At 44.8% G+C, this 22,366-nt stretch overlaps 1 protein-coding gene across 19 annotated transcripts in view; it reads right to left on the reverse strand.

Moving 5' to 3' along the window:
* Gon4l (gon-4 like) overlaps positions 1-22,366 on the reverse strand; it is a 51,229-nt gene that overhangs the window by 25,084 nt on the left and 3,779 nt on the right. For 13 of the 19 annotated variants that reach the window (XM_075978514.1, XM_075978517.1, XM_075978518.1 and 10 more), the window contains exons 2-15: positions 20,985-21,506; positions 15,239-15,432; positions 14,528-14,602; positions 14,330-14,380; positions 13,604-13,654; positions 12,714-12,812; positions 11,318-11,437; positions 10,695-10,865; positions 9,158-9,350; positions 7,145-7,246; positions 6,626-6,666; positions 4,337-4,440; positions 824-1,022; positions 302-388 (exon numbers count right to left, since the gene is read on the reverse strand). In XM_075978514.1, coding sequence (XP_075834629.1) covers positions 302-388; positions 824-1,022; positions 4,337-4,440; positions 6,626-6,666; positions 7,145-7,246; positions 9,158-9,350; positions 10,695-10,865; positions 11,318-11,437; positions 12,714-12,812; positions 13,604-13,654; positions 14,330-14,380; positions 14,528-14,602; positions 15,239-15,432; positions 20,985-21,480 — 1,983 coding nt within the window. In that variant the 5' untranslated portion in view covers positions 21,481-21,506. Of the gene's footprint in view, positions 1-301; positions 389-823; positions 1,023-4,336; positions 4,441-6,625; positions 6,667-7,144; positions 7,247-9,157; positions 9,351-10,694; positions 10,866-11,317; positions 11,438-12,713; positions 12,813-13,603; positions 13,655-14,329; positions 14,381-14,527; positions 14,603-15,238; positions 15,433-20,984; positions 21,507-22,123; positions 22,212-22,366 lie in introns of those variants that run through there. The other 6 variants (XM_075978511.1, XM_075978529.1, XM_075978525.1 and 3 more) reach the window with 3 other exon arrangements.

The following is a 22,366-nucleotide window of genomic DNA, read 5'->3' on the forward strand; positions in this document are numbered from 1 at the left end:
AGTCTGAGGCTAGCTGGGACTACATGAGAAACTGTCTCAAAGGAAACAAAAACAAAACAAAACAAAAAAAAAAACCTAAATGAGGAAAATGCAATTAAAATCCCAGTAAAAACATTTCCTGAGACTCACTGTTCTATCACGCAAACATAGGAAGCCAAAGGACAAGAAGGTACAGGGAGCAGACACATCCAGGAGAGAAGAAATACACATTGCGCCCAGTGAATAACATCACCAGTGAAGAAGGACTTGTCAAACTGACGTCAGACTGAGTCTTCTGTGGTACAGATGTACGGAACCTTACCAGAAACACTCTGGTGGTGCTGGCCTCGGAGCTGAGGTTGGGGTTGGAGGTGGTGAGAAGGTAGATTTGTGTCAAGAGCTGGACATGCTGGGAAGGAGAAAGCATTGACATATGATAACGTGGACTCTGCAGAAATAGATGTGACCAAGAAGCCTGCAAACATGCCGCACAAATCTTGCTTCTCAGAGGAACTAGAGTAAAAGGAGGATCTTGGCAGGAATTTCTGAGATATTTTCCTTTGAACAAAACTACAAACTCGGACAAACTTGAACCTCAAACCAGAGGGACTGAGACTGAAAGAGGAAAACCTAATACCGTCAGCTACTTGGGTTTGAACACATCATCAACAACTCTGAATTCCCCATCCTGGGCATTATCAGGGTCCTGACCTGCTTTCCTGTCTGCACAAGGTCACGGACATGCTGTTCTCTCAGGTTTCCCTGGGAAGCAAGACAGCCATCCCTGACTTCACAAGGGAAGCTAGGAGATGACACAGTTACAAGACACTGAGAACAGTCTTGCCTGCTGCATCTGCTGCTGAAGCCTGCTCCTCTGTGCTGGGTCTAGAACCAGAGTCTGATGGACTGTCTCCGTCTGAGGTTTAAGCTTCTCCACTTCAGGCTGTGGTCTGGATGAAGATTTTTTCATTTTCAGCTGTTCAAGCAGCTCTTTCACCGTCCGATGGCGTTCATTTAACAAGTTGGCCAATGGTTCCTCAAACCTATTCCCAACAAGCAAAGAAATCTGTGAACGGTCCTAGGTGCATGGCACATTAAACTGCAAGTAGTGACGTTTTATCCAAGCTGAACAATGTTCATCTTCTTTAAAAAAAAAAATTATTTTTTTAAGGTTTTTTAATTTCTTTTTATGTGCATTAGTGTCTTCCCTGCATGTGTGTCTGTGTGAGGATGTCAGATGCCCTGTAACTGGAGTTACAAACAGTTCTCAGCTGCCAAGAGGGAGCTGGAAATGGAACCTGGGTTCTCAGAAAGAATAGCCAATGCTCTCAGCCACTGAGTCAATTCTCCAGCCCATGTCTGTTTATTTTTGATCCCTTAATCTCACTATAACCCAGGGTCCATGCTCCTTTATCAAAGATTTTCCTCAGACTGTTAGGATTGTATTCAGATGAAATAATTCTGGTCCCAGAGCATAGTTAAATGGTAGAACACACGGGTAGAATGCTTGAAGCCCTGGGGTCAATCTCTCGCTATGCCAAAGGAGACTTTCAATTATCTTCCACCTTCTTTTGATACACTAGCTTGTCTATACAACACAGAGAGAGAGGAAACTGAACTGAAATAGACAAGCAATGCCACAGGCAGCTGGACCTCATCATCCCTGCACTATAGCAACACATACGCTGTGCCTTCTACCCAAGGTGACAGAGAACCTTCCAAATTACACCATTTAGTCTCTCTCTTACCAGCTACCCCAGCCCGTTCCATTCCGGCTACCCTCCATTCATTTCCGCATTATAAATGTGAGTTCTGGGTTTAAATCCTAACACCAAAAACAAAACCCCAAAAGTCTGCCAAAGCCTTTCTACAATGAAATAAGAAAGCAATATGCTAAAGTCCAGGGCAGATTAGATGAGGAGAAGGAGTTCCTAGTTCAAACAGAACTAGACTACCTCAGTGCAAACACCCTCTTTCACACATTCAAGCTCCTTTCTGGTGCCGCCTGACCAGAACCGCGCACCCTACAACTGACCATAGACCAGGCTGGCCTTGAACTTACAGAGGTCAGGTTTATTTCCTTTCATTTCCCATGGATGAGTGTTTTCCCGCATGTATGTCTGTATGCCATTGTTGTGTACCAGTTTTCTCCAAGCCTGAAACAGCCCCCATTGCAGGCAACCTTTCAGGACTGGAAGTAAAATACTCAAGACAGCTTCAGGACCATTTTAAAGCTGCCAGATTCACGAGGCCACTCCTTCCTAGAAGTAACAATAGCGACTGCTGGGCAACCCTCTCACATGTGTCATGCTGCAAACAAGAAGCAGAGATCATCCAAGCATCCCAGGAGAAGCAGAAACCTGGAAGCAGAGCAGCCTGGAAGATCAACTGAGCCACCCAGGAAGGACCCTCCAAAGTGCTGAGCTGCCTGCAGTGTGCTCCAGGTTCCAGATCTGGCGAGCTGTCACCCATGATGGGTGAGTTTGGGGTGATGCAGCTCCCTCTGAGTCAATTCTTCTGCGATTAACCACAATAAAACTCTTCGGTTCACCAAGCTGGACTTTGCTGGTCAGATCTCTCCTTTGGTCTGGCCTGAGCTCCCCATGCAGGTGATTAGACACATGTAGGTAATTACAATGTGAAGTCTGTCACACAACACAAGGGCATCATGCCTGAGGAGGTCAGAGGAGGGCATCAGATGCAAGGAACTCCAGTTACAGACGGTTGTGAGAACCAAGTGTGTTGCCTGGCTATTGAACGCACATCTTCTAGAAGAGCCAGTGTTCCCAAGCCCGGAGCCGTCTCTCTAGCCCCAGAGAGAAAGTCTCCCAAAGGTGCCTCAGCTATGGCGACATCCGAGTGGCAGTGATGAGAGCAGAGGAGAAGTGAAGTGGAGACTGTGCTGGGCCCAGCCAGCTTTCAGAAGCCAGGCTGTGAACAAGATGGAGCTCACCCAGAGCCTGCCTCTGCCTCCCCAGGGCTGGGATTAAAGGAGTGCGCCACCGCTGCCCAGCTTGCGAGATTACCGCAGCCTATTATGTTTTAATATTTATTTATTTATTTATTACGTATACAATATTCTGTCTGTGTGTATGCCTGCAGGCCAGAAGAGGGCACCAGACCTCATTACAGATGCTGTGAGCCATCATGTGCTTGCTGGGAATTGAACTCAGGACCTTCGAAAGAGCAGGCAATGCTCTTAACCTTTGAGCCATTATCTCTCCAGCACCCCGTAGCCTATTCTTTTTTTTTTTAATATTTATTTATTATGTATAGAGTATTCTCTCTGTGTGTATCCTGCAGGCCAGAAGAGGGCGCCAGATTTCATTACAGATGGTTGTGAGCCACCATGTGGTTGCTGGGAATTGAACTCAGGACTTGTGGAAGAGCAGGCAATGCTCTTAACCTCTGAGCCATCATCTCTCCAGCACCACGCAGCCTATTTTTAAGAGTAAAAACTTTCTCCGCCAGTCTTCAGACTTCCCTTTCCTAACACCTAAGGTTGTAGGCCTGGAAGTTTCAAATGTACACCCTGGGTAAAAAATTTCCTTTAAACTCCTTAACTTTATCAACTCCTCCTCTCTAGTCCATCTGTTCCAGATATCAAACCATCTACACACTGTGCCGCCAACTGGCCAGCTCCAGATTCCCTCAGAATCTGCATCTGCAGGGCTCCTAAGGATCTTGCTCCAGGCAGTCCAGACTCTGCAAATGCTACAAGTAGGCCTGTACTTCCCAAACCCCAGAAGGTCCTGCGCAGCCTGGACAGCAACTGAAACTGCCCGCCTGCACTTCCTGGCCTTGGCTAGCATGCCAGCACTCTGTGCCCCCCTCTATGCCCCAATGTGAGCAGGAAGTAGTCACAGATCCCCCCTTACCACTTTTCAGTAACTTTACACAAAGGGCGTGTTTCTGGCTCCTGCTCCAGCAGAGCAGGTATTTAGGGATTTGCTCAATCAACCCCCGGGGGCACTAGTCGGAAGAGAGGACAAACAATGCCCACGAGGGACCGGCATACGTGCCAGTGGTGGGTGTTTCTGTGGCTGGCCGCGCGAAGCTCTGCACACCTCTCCAGCACCACTCGCATGGAAAAGCTGCTCTCAGTGCCAGCTGTGATTTTTCTCCCTTCCCAAACAGATACAGCTCTGTCTGTAGCTGCACTGCCCCATAACAGGGAGACTGTTTTTGCTGGTTGCTTAACTAACCTCCAGGGCTCCTCGCCCTAAACAAGAGGCTGAGGGAAAAATAACTATAGTTTCTAAAAACAAAACAAAACAAAAAGACAAAGACAAAACCCACAAACTGTCGAGCCTCTTCAGAAACACATCACCCTTCACTCTGCATCTCAGCAGCATACCGTAGGGTTTGAGGGGTGTTGAAGTTAGGCCGAGACTCTGATACACGCTCCTCTTCCTCTGGGCCATCTTCTTCCATATTGGAGAATCCCATTTCATCCTGGAACTGTGAGCAAAAGAAAAGGAGGGTTTTCTTGAGGGAACAGTCCCTATGTAAGTCTCTCTAGCGATACCAAAAATAAATAAAACTAGAGAACTTAGGAGCTTTAATAATGTTGTGATTCAAAAGAGACCCTATGTGGGGAGTAGGATCCCGGGTTAAAAGACCACTTGTTCTTGCATAGGACCCAGATTCAATTCCAGCACCAACACGGCAGCACCGACCATCTGCCACCGGAGTCAGGCAATCCAACGCCCTCTTCTGACCTCACAGGTACCAGGCGTGTGGTGCACAGACAGACTTTTCACATTAAGAAATGATACGTCCCACTGCTCTCAATACGCAGTCTTGTGTATGCTGTATAAACTGGACATGCAGGACCCACAAAAATAGAACTGCTATAGTTGTCTAAAAAAGGTGAGACGGTCCTCCAGAGTTCCTGCTTCGTGGAAGAGTCTGTCAGACATTCTACAGGATGCAGAAAACAAAAACAAAAACAGATCTTCAGATTTCCTGCTTAATGAAAAGTCTGCTGGATATTATGGGCCTGGAGGCTAAAAATAAAAGCCCACGACGTTACAGAAAAACTCTGGGTTACTGTCCAGGCTGCGAGATGTCTCTGTCAATTCTAGAGTTTTGGAAGTTGCTTACAGTGCACTTCCCATTTCTTAGGTAATATTATATCCTTCTGGGGTCTTTGATAAAGTTAAAAAATAGATAGTAATAATTATAGTTTTCCTTAGTTGTAATAAAAGATAAAGTAGATATAAAGTAGCTGTACTTCTTCCTTGATACTTGTTTTGTCATATGTAATCTTGCTACATTAAAGTTAAAACCATCCTTTTTATTTAGACAAAAAAGGAGAGGTGATGTGGGAAGTGATATATACTGTGAATATATTTTATTGGCATTGGTTAATAAAGAAGCAGCTTTCAGCCAATAGCATAATAGAGTAAAGCCAGGTTACAAGAGATCTAGAGAGAGAGAGTAGGCGGAGTCAGACAGAGGCCATGTAGCCACCGCCCAGAGGAGACAGCCAGCCAGAAACTTTACCCTATTGCCACGTGGTGACACACAGATTAATAAAAATGGGTTAATTCAAGATGTAAGAGCTACCTAGGGATAAGCTCAAATATTGGCCAAACCGTAAATAATATAGTTTCTGTGTGACTATTTTGGGGCTGGGCAGCAGGGAACAAACGAGCAGCCTCTGGCAATAGCCCTCTACCCACCACACAACCAACACACTCCTCAATTGCTTTTCAAACTGGGTCTGTCGTGAGCTCAAGGGACCAGCTTCTCTGTGCACACCAGAGCTGGGATTACAGACACACACTAGCACACGGGCTTTTATGTGAGTTCCGGGATTCTCATACCCAGTTCCACATGTAAACATATAACCAACACAGCCATCTCCCCAATGCCCAGAATTGTCTCCTTTTTTTAAGATTTATTTTTCTTTTCGTGTTTATGTGTGTGTGTGAGTGAGAGAGAGAGAGGTGAGTGTAGGGATAAGTCCCGCCCCTTAGGGGGCGTGTTCGCCTCGGGCTAATGTTTGCCTATAAATTTGGCAAGCGTGCTCCCAGCCGTCCCTTTTTGCTTTCCTGGTCTCCGTGGGAACGGTGGTTCTGTAATCTATTTCGCCATTAAAGCTATATATATTTTTACAATCTGTCTGCATTCGTTTACGCCTTTACAGGTGAGGGTGTTAGATCTTCTGAAGCTACATTCACAGTGATTGTCCTGGGAACTGGAAAAGCAGCAAGTACTCATAAATGCTGAGTCATTTTTCCATCGCCTCCAGACATCCAACCTATCTTTAAAAGACAGATTTACCTGCCCTTTGGCATCACCCACGCCAGTCTCTATGGAGTATAAACTGTGCGGGGCTAAACCAACCCCAGCTTCAAATGAAAAATAACCTAAACCCAAGAGACAGGTTACGGAAGAAGTCTCTACGATCAGAGTTCAAATGACAGTTTGCAACAACAGCTCAGGAACAGCACGTGGAAACCAAGCATTTAGCGCATGAGGATAATCAAGAGCACGCCACTCAGAATTTCCCTGCGTCGTGCTCCTTGCTGGCTCTGACACAGGCAGACCTTTCTGCTGAAGAGAAAATCCTTAAGATCAAAGGACAGAGCTTACTAAAGAATTTCACCAAGCTACTCACTCAAAAATCGTTACTCACCGTTTCAAACAGCTCTTCCATCAGCCCGTTTACTTCTTTTTCTGTGAAAAGACAAAGAAGTATGTTGGCAGAACTTAGTCTTATTCTGTAGCAAGGAAGACCTCCAGGGTGATACCGTAGCTGGTTCTTCCAAGGCGCCTGAGCAAATGCTCACATTCCTCCTTCAAGCAGCATCTCAAAGGCAGTTATGAAACTCCAACCTGCTTCACTTCTTCTTCAAGATGCTTGAGATACACCCATCTCTTTCTATCCCTTTATTAAGCTCAAGGCTGCAGAGACCACACCCACATTCATTTTGGTATTCAAAGTATAATACAACCCTCGCCAAATAGCAGATGCCAAACACAGGACCACAGCATCTACAATAGCAACTTTCTGCATATGTGTTACATTTAAACACTTACAGAAATAAACAAATGAAAATCCATTGTCTACATTTGAATGAACCGTACCCTTCCAATACACCTCCAGAGTAAACAAAGACATGTGGAAAAGACAATAACGAACAAACTGACTTACTAGTGATTCTCACGGCCCTGTCAGTACGAAAATCCTCTGTGTCTGGTTCATCAAGGTCTTCCAGGAAGTTATATTCTGGATCATCGTCATCATCTGCCTCATCTGGGGGGGAATACGTTAGACACTTTCTGTTTTCTTTCCTTTAAGTTTCTCAAGACAGGGTTATCACTGTGTAACTGTTGTGGCTGTCCTGGAAGTCGCTCTGTGGACCAGGCTGGCCTCGAGCTCATGGAGCTCCAACTGCCTCTGCCTCCAGAGAACTGGGATCAAAGGAACGCCCCAGCACAAACTCTGCCTACTTTTTTCCCAGACAAGGTCTCTAAGTCTCTGTCTCTCTCTCTCTGTGAATGTGTGTGTTTGCATGTCTATGTTTCTTGCTCTCACTTCCTTTGGTTTTTTGAGACAGGGTTTCTCTGTGGTTTTGGTTCCTGTCCTGGAACTAGTTCTTGTAGATCAGGCTGGCCTCAAACTCACAGAGATCCGCCTGCCCCTGCCTTCTAAGAGCTAGGATTAAAGGTGTACACCACCACCGCTCAGCTTCGTTGTTTTTTTTCCTAAATTAGGCAATTGTGGGCATGGACCACAGTCCCACCATGCCCGGAACGCACCCTTGACCCTACACGTCTGGAAAGAGAAGAGTTACAGAATCTTTCCACACAGCACGTACATTAGTTTTTATTTTATTGACTTATTTGCGTACATGCATGTGTGGAAGTCTTGGCATGTACGGGAGCTTGAAAGAGAATGGCCACCCTGCCTCACAGATCTGAATGATCGGGTCCCACTTGCTGCAACTCTTTCCGAGAAGGCTTAGGGGCTGTGGCCTCACTGTAGCCAGTGTGTCCCTTTAAGGGTGAGCTTTAAGGTTTCAAAAGGTACGCCAGGCCCAGTCTTCTGCTTCCAACTTTCACGTAAGATATTAGCTCTCCAATATTAACCCTGTGCAGTGCCATTTCTGCCACGATGGCCACAGACTCACCATCTACAACTGTGAAACCCTAAGTTGCCTTGGTCATGGTCTCGTCAGAGCGATAGAACAGTGACTTTGACAGCATGCATCTGGGGCTCAGAGAACAACTTGTAGAAGATGGTTCTCTCCTATGACCATGGGAGGTCTAGGGACAGAACTGGGGTTATTGCCGGGCGGCGGTGGCGCACGCCTTTAATCCCAGCACTCAGGAGGCAGAGGCAGGTGGATCTTTGTGAGCTTGAGGCCAGCCTGGTCTACAAGAGCTAGTTCCAGGACAGGTTCCAAAAGCTACAGAGAAACCCTGTCTCGGAAAACCAAAAAAAAAAAAAAAGAAGAACTGGAGAACTGGGGTTATTGGGCTTGGCAGTGATCATCTCTACACAGAGCCATCTCAATGACCTTTGCTTTATTGCCTTCTTTTCTTTGAGACCAGGTCATATTAAGTTACCCACGCCAACCTAGAAGTTACTACGTGGCCCTGGCTAGCTCCCAGGTTAGGATCCTCCTTATATTACAGGCCTGTGTCAAAAATGCCCCACCTTCCCCGACTTTTAGGTGTCATTCTCCAATACTTTGTAACTGTCACTTTCCAGTGCTGACTTGTTCTCCTGCCTGCTCCCTCTTCTCAGCTAGGCTCCAGCTCCTCCAAACAACACTCAATGTCCACATGCGTCCAACAGGTAAGTCTGCCGTATGACCCACTTCAGTGTCATAGAAACGACACTTCCTTCCTGCTTCTAAAGTATTTTTTATTGTGTATATGTATGTGTATGTGTGGGGTGCCAAGTGCTAACTACATACATGTTTTCCCACTGAGCTGTAGAATCTCAGCCTCTAGTCTCTTTCTTTTCTTTGAGACAAGTGTCGCTATGTTCCCCAGGCTAGCCTCATGTCTTAGAGCACCGGCCTGTCTCAACTTCCCCAGCAGCTGAAGCAGAAGTCTAAGCCAGCACGCCTAGCAACAAACCCACTATTAGTGCTTCCAGTCTGTAACGCGTCTCTACCCCAACTGAGCAGCTCATAGCTGCAAACAAACCACTCACCCTCGTTCTCCACGTCATCATTTAAGAGGCCCCCCAGCCACACCTTCCAGTCCTCATCATCAGCTGTATTTGGGTCATACATATCCGGGGTGATATCTGGAGCCTCAAGTTCAGCTTCGAGTTGGCCCAGAGGAACATCTTTCAGGGGCATCTTAGACCGAGTCCGGAATGCAATGAGACTATCCTCCATCGGCTGGACAAAGTAGAAAGAAAAAGCACCCAGAAGGTCAAAGTCATGCTTCCAAATTCTCCACACTCCTTAAAAATCTACTTGTCCCAAGACACTGTAGGTCACTGTCATCCCAGCTGTGTACGGTGGCCCACACTCTTAATTACAGCACTTGGGAGGTGGGGACAGGCAGATCTCTGTGTGTTCAAAGCCAAGCTAGTCAACATAATGAGATCCAGTACAGCCGGCTCTGTATCGTGAGACCCCGCCTCAATAAACAAAAAGAAGCAAACAAAACAAAATCCATAACAATGTGGATTTTCTTTCTTCAAAATCTACTTTAATTTCTTGTAGATTTTATTTTTTCAAATAATTTTCTATCTTTTTTATTAAATATTTAAGTTTCTCTACAGAGGAGACTGTCAACATAGTGCCTGCCCCACTAGAACAAATTATGCAGTCAACTTTCCCGATGTTAGGGAATCTCAGGGGTCAGCACATCAGGTGTACAATAACGAGCTGTGCCCCGAAGAAACAACCTGTGTGGTCGTGGGTTCTCCCCTGACAGGTAAATATGTTTTATTTCGTTTTGTTTTTATTTATTTCTTATGGACTGGAAATATGGAACAGGGGCTAAGACCACTAGCTGCTCACAACCATCTATAGTGAGATCTGATGCCCCCCCTTCAGGCCTACAGGTACACTTGCAGATAGAACACTCATATATATGTAAAACAAACATTTAAAGAAAAGATTTATTTTTCATTTTATGAATGTGTGTTTATGTGTTACCTGTTATATGTGCAGCACATGTGTGCAACGCCCACAGAAAACAGTTGGATATTCTGCAACTCAAGTTACAGGTGGTTTAAGCCACAGCGTGGGTCTTGGGAACCAAACACAGGTCCTCCATGCATCAACACTATAACTGCTGAGCCTTCTACCCCATCCAGTTGTCGGTTTTAAAATGAACATTTCAAGAACAGTTATAACAGTTTAAAAATATATGTATATATTTTATAATACATTCACATTTTTAATGGGTATAATTAATTACATTTTAATATATTCACAAAATCATGTGATATAACCAATTCCACAATAACTTCATTATCCACATAAGAGATCCAATAATCTATGTTCTGTGGATATGGATTTCCCACGTACTAGACATTTTAGATAAGGGCATTACACAGTGTCCATTCAGACTGTTTCAGGGTGCTCACATACATAATGTGTGATGTGTGCAAAGTTCATCCCTGCAGTTCCCCAGCACCTGTCAGTACTTCTTTTTACTGACCAGTAGCAATCAGCCTTATGGACATACCATAATTTCTTTTCTCAGCAATTCAGAGTCACGATGCTTACCTGAAAAGAATCCATGCAGACAGGACTCGAAGCCAGCTCCTCATCTACTGCATTTAACTTCTCCATGAAAGCACTATCCCTGGTCTGCTTTGGTTTGGGAGGAGGTGGGGGCCCCATGGGCACTACTTCAGCACTGATGTGCCTAAGAGCAGGTGTGGGGACTTTCTCAACCTGATCAAAAAGGATGCTGTGTTAGGATGGATGGATGGGAGGAAGGGACGGAGGGATGGAGAGAGGGAGGTAGGGAAGCAGGGAGGGAGGTAAGACAGGAAGGAAGAAGGAATAACAGGAAGGTGGCCTCTTTCCTCTTTTGTAGATGGAGACAGGTGAACGGTCAATTCAACAACACATGCTCTGACTAGTTAGGTCTCATTCTATCTCAGTGAGAGAAACAGAACACTACTTGGCTTTCAAGACAGCACTCTAAGCAAGGGTTGCATACACTTGACCCCTAATGAGAACTTAGAAAACTTCTGTGACCAAGACTAGGTCTCAGTCATCTCTTAGCTGTGCATTCTCCCGAGAACTCTGAAAAGGTGGCAGCCCACAATGATATTACCAACGGTAAATCAGCCACTTCTCACACGTATGTCTAAAGTCTCTCCTGTCTGACGCCGGGTTACCTCTGACAACACGCCACTCTCCTCATCTGTCTCAGCCACTTCAGACGATGCTTGCAGTCTGGATCTCTTCACTCCGCGTGGAGACGAAGCCGTGCTTTCAACATCACTTTCCAATAAGCTCTAAAACAAACCCAGTGCACGCTCACGTGTGTGCCCCAACCTCAGTGCGCAGAACGAAATGCCACATCAGAATGAATCACAAAACACCAGTCACTGGGATCTGGGCTGCCAGGATGGCACAGCAGATGACTAGGTATACGTGACCAAGCCTGATGACCTGACATCTACTCCCAAGACCCATATGGTGGAAGGCAAGAATCAACTCTTACCAGGATGTCCTGGGATCTCCACAAGCAAACTGTGGCAAGCACACACAAAAACCCACCCACACATATATATATATATGTACATACATACAAGTGCAAATATATAACATGTAAAATAATTATGTCATAGAAAGAATACATCCAGTATATGCAATAAATATATACATTGTAGAAAGAAAATGGATTTTCAATGACTTAATATCCTAAAGAAGAAAAGATGGAAGGGACCATATCTGCAGCCTCATCTTCATCATAAACTGTCAAAGGGTAAAGGATTAACAAAACACAGAAGGAAAAAAGAAGACTTCTTTTGAAAAGCGTTACTAACCAAGCAATGGTGCCAAACACCTTTATCCCCAACACTCAAGTGGCAGAAGCAGGAGGATCTCTAAGAGTTTGAAGCTAGCCTGATCCAAGGCAGCCATGGCTACATACTGAGACCTTTTCTCAAAAACTCAAATAGAAAAGATAAAGTTCATGAACAAGAAAAATTAAACAAGACTATATAGAGGTGTATATTTAGGTGGCAGAACTACAAAGAAAAATAGCAAAAAAAAAACTATCAAGACATCAGGGTTCCAGGGTACACTTGTCTGCTGATATCTTTGTTTTTTTCCAGTTTTTCGAGACACGGTTTTGCTGTGTTAACAGCCCTGGCTGTCATGAAACTTTCTCTGTAGACCAGGCTAAAAATTGAAGTCACAGAGATTCACTTGTCTCTGCCTTCTGAGTGCTAAAATTAAAGGCGTGGGACCTGGCGTCTGCTGGTTTCTAAGAAAGAGTCTAGAACAAGCTGTGTAGCTGAGGATAAACCTGAACTCCTATCCCTCCTACCTGCATTTCCTAAATGCTGAGATTACAGCACATCTTTGTGTTGTATGTGTTACTTTTATAATGTAAGCTTAAATGTATAAGGAGTTTGAAGAGCAGAAGACCTACCAGCTAAAACATCATTAGGAAAGAGAACATTTCTCAATCACGTCTAAAGAATGGGTGACAAAACTAAGTCACCAAAGCCCGTCTTTATCAAGCCCAATTTTTTTCTGCAGTAACAATGAACACTCACAAACCTCTTCTGCTGTTTCATCTTCCTCTTCCTCATCTGGCTGGTACTCTTCATCTGAGGAGTCATCTTCTTCAAGGTGAATGTCCACAAACTGTGGTGGCTGCTTCAATAGGAACACAGGAAAACAGGGGTGGGGGGTGGCTCAACAGCTAGAGGCACAAACCCAATGACCGAGTTCAATCCTCAAGACCAGTATGGTAAAAGGAAAGAACCAATTCTCACATGCTATGATAGTTGCTCCCACCACTCACCATGCAAAAACAAGTAAACATAAAATAACAGAGAAAGAAATGGAACAGGGCTGGAGACTAGAAATCTCAGAGGAGAACGCATGCTCACCATGCATAGGGTTCTGGGCTCCAACAGCGGCAGAGGACAGATGGAATGGAGGGATAGAAGAGAGGGAGGGAGGGAAAGAAGAGAGGGAGGGAGAGAGGGAGGGAGACAGGGAAAGAGGGAGGGAGGGAGGGAGGGAGGGAGGGAGGGAGGGAGGGAAAGAAGGGAGGGAAAGAAGGGAGGGAAAGAAGGGAGGGAAAGAAGAGAGAGAGGGAGGGAGGGAAAGAGAGAGGGAGGGAAAGAGGGAGGGAGGGAGGGAGCGAGTGAAAGCACAAGTCACACATTGGGAGAGAAAGTGAAGATATCTAGGAGGAGAAAGAATTCTCTGAGTCTAATGTGCCTTCACATCAAACAACACAGGCAGGTCTGTATGCTTCCATGAGGTGCAGCCGAGGTACAACGGAATGGGAAAACCCAAACCTGTAACAAAAAAAGAAGCCCCCCCAAACAAAAACAAGCCCCCCAGCATGTCTAAAAGTAGTGACTACAAAGGAAGTAGTAGCTTTCAAAACTGATGACGTATTTTGGGAAAAGAGTAACAATGACTTCTGCATTTACCTTAATTTCACTGGCTTTCTTAATTGGTGAAATATTCCACGTTGGAATTACCTATGAAAAAGATTATCAGTAATAACATGTAACTGCTTTTCCTTTTCTGATAAGCAGAAAGACCCACACTGAACTTAGCAGCTACCGTGGTCTACAGGCCTCACTGAGCACTATATTCTCATGTATTGGTGGGGCTTATGATCCCAGCACTGGCAGGACTGAGAGAGGAAGCTGGACTACACAGTAAATTCCAGGTCAGTTTGGGTCATAGTGTGTGACCCTGCCTCAACCAAGCCACCACCACCACCAGTAACAACTACATTATACAGAAAAGGAAAACAAAGCAGTAGCCCAGGGTGTAACCTGCTTGTGCTTGATTCATGCCAGGGCACAGCACGAAAATCTGGGCAGTGTGGCTCATACTTGTAATCCCATGTATGCATTCTCACTCTGAGCCCACACATAATGATTTCAAAAACAAAACCCAGCCTGGCGGTGGTGGCGCACGCCTTTAATCCCAGCACTTGGGAGGCAGAGGCAGGCGGATCTCTGTGAGTTCGAGACCAGCCTGGTCTACAAGAGCTAGTGCCAGGACAGGCTCCAAAAAACACATAGAAACCCTGCCTCGAAAAAAAAAAAAAAACCCAGACCAAAATTGTTCACATTTTTCTTCTCTATGAATAACTACAAACAGGCTTCTATTCCCCAGGATAAAGAGAAACTCAGAACACATACCACTCCTTTCTCCACCACTTCCTTCAGTTTAGAGCGGGTCATCTTAGGCTCCTAAGAAGGGAGAGAAAGAAAGTAGCCAATAAAGTTACAATGTGATTTTCCCAGTCTGAGGTGTGTCATGTGGTTTACAAACAGCTACATGACTTCCCACATTGGAAAGTTTCCATGGCATGGAAAGAGTGACAAGAGGCTACTCACAAACAGTGGCATGTCTTCTGTCTCACTGATGGCAGCTTTCATCATGGCTACAACATGTTCATTTGTGATTACTTCCTGGAGGAGAGAAATGAAACCTCACTTTATGCCACAAAAGATTTGTCACCTGAACAATATTCATCTCTATGTAAGTGCCACTAGACCTTTGTGGAGAATAAACAGAAGTTAGATCTTCAATAATAGCTTCAAACTGAGCTCAAGAAAACATCTAAAAATAAAGAAGGCAGAAGCAAGCCTTTACAATGTTGCAGCAAGTGGTCCCATTCAGTTCCTGTTACTGGGACAGAAATATGCAGACAAAGGTAAGACATAGAGGAGAATTACATAAAGGCATTTGTGTTTTTTAATCTTGCCTGTTCTGCTTGCCTAGCAAATACTCTGCTAGCTCTCAAGGCATTCTTCACACGTGTAAAGCACTACCAACTACTATGGATGTTTTTCCGACTAGGAATCTTATTGACCAAATCAGTGGAAGGAGGTGCAGGTAGTTCATCTTCTCAATACCTCCTGTTCAGACTCCTCACTAGTGCTGAGTGCAAAGAGAAAACTATCCTTAGATGTAAAACATTTTGTCACACTTAACCAACAAAATTGCCAATTCGTATAGCAGGACTCAGGAGACTTACAGGTCTGCTTATTTCTTCTCAATGGGAAGTTTCTAGGCTGACTGCATAGCTGCCCACGGCTACTCACATGCAGGATGTTCCGTACATTGACTGCAGTCAGATTGTGCTGCTTAGCACCATCCTCTAAGGTCCGATCGAGCATGTCATCCAGTTTCAGGTCATGAGCCATCGTCCCTTGTTCTTGACTTTTTCCATCTCGTTTCCTCTTGGTGCCCTTTTTGGTTTTTTTCCTTTGATCACTTTCTTCACTCTCTTGTTCTTCTGAAAACGAACCAAGAACGTCACAGACTCTCCAGAACAACTTCTCTAGGAACTCCGTCCCAAACCAACAGTGGAAGGAAACCAACCTGCCTGCTGTCTGACTTTGAGAGCCACACACATTGATGTGACAATGATAGTTTATTACAGCCTTGGTAACAGTTTTACAGAACTAGTCATAATAGCTAACACTTAGCTGGGCATGGTAGGGAACACCTTCAATGCCATCACTTGCAGGGGGGGGGGGGCATAGACAGGTGTACCTCTGAGATCAAAGCCAGCCTTTTCTACAGAGTGAGTTCCTGAACATGTAGAAATAAATAGCAAGACCTTGTCGTGAAAAAAACAGAACAAAAATTGCCAGAGGACACTAAAAGTTTACAACAGGTGGCAACTAGTATTTAACAAGTAGACCTCCCAGATGAGCCAAACTTTCTGACGGGAAATCCACTTGGGAAGTCCGTGGAGTCACTGACTATAAATGACTATTTGTCTCTATCTGTAATTTTTCTCATGTGCCACTAAAAACAGCTATGTGTATTCTAGCCACTGCTTGTATGTTTTTTATGAAAATATTCCATATATTGGGCATACATATAGCTATGCATGGTCATGGAGATGATTTCTGCTTAACTATATAATTCTGATGAATAGAAATAATAATACTAGAATATCTGGTTTTCCCTAGAGAGGAATTTATTAATTCAATTTCCCAAGTGTTTATTGCATATTTGGGAATAAGGCTTGAAGCAACTTTAGTAAAGATAACTTTCTCAGCAATGGGTTTTCTATACATACTCTGCATGATCAAGGACCAGCAAACTAACTGCCCTGAATTTCAATGTCACTTTCTGTCTGGGAATCCTGACCACTTGAAGCTACGTGCACAGCCAACAGCCAAGCCATACTCACTGGTCAGTCACTGTGAACTACCTAGGTGGAGAAAAACAGGTTCTGCTTTTTTTTTTTTGGTTTTTTTGACACATTATTTCTCTGTGTAGCTTTAGAGTCAGTCCTGGTACTTGTTCTGAAGCCCACAATGGCCTTGAACTCACAGAGATTCGCCTTTCTCTGCCAACCAAGTGCTGGGATTAAAAGTATGCGCTACCACCACCTGACCCTGTTTCTTACCGTTCACTCAAGTATTACTGTGACTCTCAGAATGTGCTTTATGTTTGTCCAGAGGTTTTGGCTGTGAGAAGCAGCAGGAAAGATGTACAGACATTATGAGAGAAATGTGAGAAGGGTGTGTGCGTGCGTGTGTGTTGGTAGGAAGATTCAGCTGAATGTACAAAGAGAAGTGCGAGGGAGGAGTGGAGAGATGAGAGAGATGTGACTATGTAAAGAAGTGTGAGCCAGGTGGTGGTGGCGCACGCCTTTAATCCCAGCACTCTGGAGGCAGAGGCAGGTGGATCTCTGTGAGTTAGAGGCCAACCTGGTCTACAAGAGCTAGTTCCAAGACAAGATTCAAAGCTACAGAGAAACTCTGTCTCAAAAAAAAAAAAAAAAAGCGAAGTTGCATAGCTGTATGGAGAACGTAACTGTGAAAATAAATGTAACTGTAGCTCTGTAGAAAACATATGTAACTGGGGAAAGATACCAAACTGTAGAGATGTATGTACAGAAAGAGACAGAACTGTAGATAGAGATGTATCTATGTAAAGAGGTTGCCAAGAGACAAAGTAAAAGACAAGGTCACCATCAGGAAAGCATGTGTTCATTCCCTTTTTTCTTAAGTCACCATCAGAAAGCATGTGTTTCCTTGTTACACTCAGAAAAAAGTCTAATCTTCATAAGACAAAAATATTCGAGATACAGTAATAAAGAAAGTTACCTTCAGAAAGTGGGACCCTTTTCCTAAAGACCCTAAGATAAAAATTCCTGTCTACTTTGAAGGTTTCCTTAATGCAACTCTGGGTGCATTCCTGGGAGCTAGCATCTCCAGGCTGCACATTTAAGTAAAACCAAAGCCTAGAAAGCCAGCCACTGAAAGAGCTTAAAGACTGGAACAAGGCAGAGCTGGGGTTGTAGCTCAAGTCAGAGCATTCCCAGAATACAGGAGGCCCTAAGCAGGATCCTCAGCACTGCAAAGAAACAGGCTGCTGGGAACTGAGCAGGGCTGGATGGCCACTTCAACAGCATCCTGCTGCTGAACCTCACCTGCAGTTCAAACCCTGACTACTCATATGATTAACAGAGAAATTTTACCTTATAACTAGGTGGCATATGGCAGAATAAATAAAAACAATTTAAAAGAAGAGAGAAAACAAAATTGGTATACAATATAATTTTAAATACTTGTTATTGCTGGGAGGTGGTGGCACACGCCTTTAATCCCAGCACTCGAGAGGCAGAGGCAGGCGGATCTCTGTGAGTTCGAGGCCAGCCTGGTCTACAGAGCTAGTTCCAGGACAGGCTCCAAAGCGACAGAGAAACCCTGTCTCAAAAAACAAAAAACAAACAAACAAAAAAAGTTGTTATTATGAGTGATCTCAGTTATACAACACACACCCCACTGAGGATCAAATCCAGGGTCATGAAAATGTGAAGATCCCCTACTATTCACCTGTATGTCACATATTCCCCGGGGCTTCTTAAAGTGCCTCACTCTATAATCTGGTTTCAAATTCACATATGGTAATCAAAACCTTAAGTATGTATATTTCAGAAATTACTGAAAACTAAAAATAAATAAAATTCACCCCATCAAGTATAATAGCATGTTGGGAGATTGTCGCTGGCTGGTAGAGGTGGCAGGCTCCACTGGCCTAGCAGATTATCTCAATCCAGCAGCAACAGGGAGCTCCCGCACTCCAGCAGAACTTCCTGCCTCTCTACCTGCCCTTCTCTGGATAGTGTCACTGGGACTGGAGGACTGACCTTATCTAAAAGCTGTCTCTAGTCCAGATGGCTGATTCATCTTTAGCTTGACCGTTGACACAGATCCCTGCTAAGAAGCCTTGTGCTAGGAGCTCTGCTGTAAGAACTGACTGCCGTGTACAAAGGCTTGTGATAGGAGTGTGCTGTTAATGCAAATAAAGGTTTGCTCTGAGGCAACCCAGTCCCGTGTATTCTTTATAATCTGGAAGGAAATGGAGCTGATTAAGGGCTGAGAAGATGGCATAGAGGTTTAAAGCACTGGCTGCTCTTCATAAGGTGATGAGTTCAATCCCAGAAACCACATGCTATCTCATAACCATCTATAATGAGATCTGGTGCACTGTTCTGGCCTGTAGCTATACATGCTGAAAGAACACTGCATGTAAAATAAATAAAACTTTAAAAAAAAAAAACATTTGGCTGGTTCACAGAAACTTGCCTCAAGGAGAGCAGTCTCTCTTTATGCTCACCCGCAGCATTCAAAGCTTTCTGTTGCTCCATCGGCCTCTTTGCTCTCTGGGACTGAAGGCCAACACTAGCACAACATGGAGTGACCATAATCTTAGAACTCAGACGGCAGAGGCAGAAGCTATGAGTTGAAGGACAGACAAGACTAAACAGTGAATTCCAGACCACCCTGAGCTACAGCAGGAAAAACTTATCTCTACAGCATGATTAATAAAAACTGAGAGGGGCTGTGCAGCGGTGGTGCACGCCTTTAATCCCAGCACTCGGGAGGCAGAGGCAGGTGGATATCTATGAATTCGAGACCAGCCTGGTCTACAAGAGCTAGTTCCAGGACAGGCTTGAAAGCTACAGAAAAACCCTGTCATGAAAAACAAAAACAAACCTATATGTGTGTGTGTGTGTGTGTGTGTGTGTGTACACACACATATATATCAAAACAAAAACAAAACATATATACACACACACAAATATATCAAAACAAAAACAATATATATATATATATATACACACACACACACACACAAACACACAAATTAAGTACCACAAGATCTCTCTAAAATGCAAAAGAAATGTTATCAAAACAGAAATTAACAGGAGGCCAGGGATGTGACTCAGAACTGAGAGTACCTGCCTAGGATGTACGAACCCTTAGACCAATCTCCGACACTGCAAACAAAGTAAGAGATGGTGTTAACTTTCCTTACCTATTTATTACAAGGGCTACAACTGGAAATAATACAAAGGCCCAGTATGAAAATTAATGCTCTTTACAACTAAAACCTAACCTGCCACATGGAGTGACCTTTTCCTAATTCTTCCGAGATGCTGTGTCGCCATCCTTCTCTGTTTGTGTATCTAAACTTTACCTAGTCCCGTGTCCATGCCAGCACTCTGCCAGACCACAACCTTCAGGCCCTTCAGTTCAAAGGGTTCTCCATCTCTGGAAAGCCTGTCCCAATGTTCAAAACACGACCTTCCTTTAAGCCCTTCAGCTCAAAGGATTCTCCATCTCTGGAAAGCCTGTCCCAATGTTCAAAACATGACCTTCCTTTAAGCCGCTGCCCCCTCCACAATTAGCAGAGTAGTCCTAGCTCATCTCACCAGATATGCAGAATAGAGCTTCAGAGAAAAAAGGGGAGTGAGGGCTGACAGATGACTCAGAGGGTAAGAGCACTGACTGCTCTTCCAGAGGTCCTGAGTTCAAAGCCCACCAACCACATGGTGGCTCACAACATTCTATAATGAGATATGGTGCCCTCTTCTGGCCCGCAAGGATACATCCAGGCAGAGGCTGTATACACAATTAATAAATAAATCATTAAAAGGGGGGAGGGGAGACAGATGGCTCAGAAATAAAGACCACTTGTAGCTCTTGCAGAGAACCCAGGTTTGATGCTCAGCACGCACTTGGCAGCTCACAACCATCCCTAATGTCAGTTCCAAAGGCTCTGGTAACCTCCTCTGGCCTCCACAGTCACCAGGCATGCACATGGTACATATATACCCATTCAAGAGAAACAAAAATAACATCAAATTTTTAAATGGGGAGGGGGTAGCTAGAAGAGAAAACAGAGAATTGGAGAGGAAAAGACCATCTTGACCCAGTCCAAAAGGGCACTGCCCGTGCTAAATGACCTGAACAGCCCTAGTGGCAAGACCCCACACCACAGCAATCCCCTCCAAGAACATCTCTCCGTAAAGGTGCCACAGAGACCAGAGACAAGCCAGGGGTGGCAGTGCACACCTTTAACCCCAGCAACTGGGAGGCAGAGGCAGGTGGGTCTCTCTGAGATAGGGCCCAGCCTGGTCTCCATGGTGAGTTCCAGGACAGCCAGGGCTGTGTAGAGAAAAGGAAAAGAAAACAACAAAGTGGCACAGGTTACATATCTGTCCCTTATCTGAAAACCCTGAATGTACGAAGACGTACATTCATGAGATATCCTAGAGATGGGACCCAAGATTAAGCATACCACTCATTTATTTCTCATACACAGCCTTTCTGTCATCTGAAGACAGTCTTACACAATATTTGAAGAAGGCCAGCATTCTGACACAGCCCCTCACGTGAGGTCAAGTGTGGGATTTTCCACTTAAAGTATCATGGTTGTACTCCAAGAGTAAAGGGTGGAGCATTTTAGAATTTAGAACTTCAGAGTGACTCAATCTAAACGGGCAAGGAAAAAGCAACCGAGACCTCTCATCCTTACCTCCTTCTGCCTTGACTTCTCCCCCAGGCTCTCCTTCTACTAAAGGAGGCTCCTCAATGACAGGATGATCTCCTCGGTCTTCTCTGGTAACCTGCCCAGGCTGGAAGACAATTTTCTTTGCTTTCCTTGAGGCCGTGGCCTGGAGTCTCCCTTTATCGAGGTATACAGTAAGGGAATGAGAAGACTCCACAGAAGGAAGGGTGATTTCCTGAGAGATGGCCACATCAACGGCTTCCAGAACCGGTAAGTTTCCACGCTGGGTGAGCATCTTAGAGCTGAGAGACGGATCCTCCATGCTGGGCTGACTCTCTCCATCATGCACGGAATGCACCTCAGGGCACCCTGAACTCTCCTGACGCTGACCCCAGGACGGTGACTCTGACCCCAAGTCTTTAAGCCGGCCGGGTTCGGGCTTCGCCGCTGACTCCAGGTCTAACTCGTCAGGTTGCTGCACAGATTCTGTCACCGCAGCTCTTCTCCTTTTACAGGGCACCATTTTAGAAGCTCCACTTCTGGTCCATCCTGAAAAGATACAAGGCAAGTCCTTGTCACCTCAGTAGGACTAACAGTAATGACATCTGCTCAGCTATCATTTCACGATCCCCAGGTTCAGTCATGAACATTCACATCAAATGCCTAGGATTTTTAGGGAGGATGAGAAACTGAGGACAGGAGCGCAGCTCAAGCTCCCTCCTGAATAGTATGGAGTACTATTAGTGGAACACTATTATGGAACAGTGTTACCTCAATCTCTTAAATTCTATACCTCAGGCCTGTATGATGGTGCAGGCCTCTATCCCTAGCCTAGGAAGAGAGGAAGGTGGATCTCTATAAGTTCAAAGCCAGCCAGGTCCACCACTAAGTTCCGGGCCAGCCTGGAATGGTCACCTGCACTCACATTAAATATCCACAGACAGACGTGTAATCCAAAAATAAAAAGTAAGCCAGGTGGTGATGGCGCACGCCTTTAATCCCAGCACTCTGGAGCGAGGCAGGTGGATCTCGGTGAGTTCGAGGGCAGCCTGGTCTAGAAGAGCTAGTTCCAGAATGGGCTCCAAAGCTACAGAGAAACTCTGTCTCAAAAACGAAAACAAACAAACAAAAAAAAAAAAACCACAAAAATAAAAAGTAAATCTTACAGTATCACATATCACTTCTGCAATATCTCTGTGTTCCTCCACAAGAACTATGAACTCAGTGAGGAAAGGATAGCCTTAACTGGTGTCTCCAGTATCCAGCAATATGCGGGTACTATAGTCACTCAGCGACCATTCCCTGCAGAGATGAATGAGAGTGAGCTTCAACGATGCTGTGCTGAAAATCCGACCAAGCATCGAGCGTTTACACAGGTACTGGAGGGTGGCTTCCAACAGCGATCTATC

The sequence above is a fragment of the Microtus pennsylvanicus genome, chromosome 7, assembly GCF_037038515.1.
Source record: "Microtus pennsylvanicus isolate mMicPen1 chromosome 7, mMicPen1.hap1, whole genome shotgun sequence".
Taxonomy (NCBI): Eukaryota; Metazoa; Chordata; class Mammalia; order Rodentia; family Cricetidae; genus Microtus; species Microtus pennsylvanicus.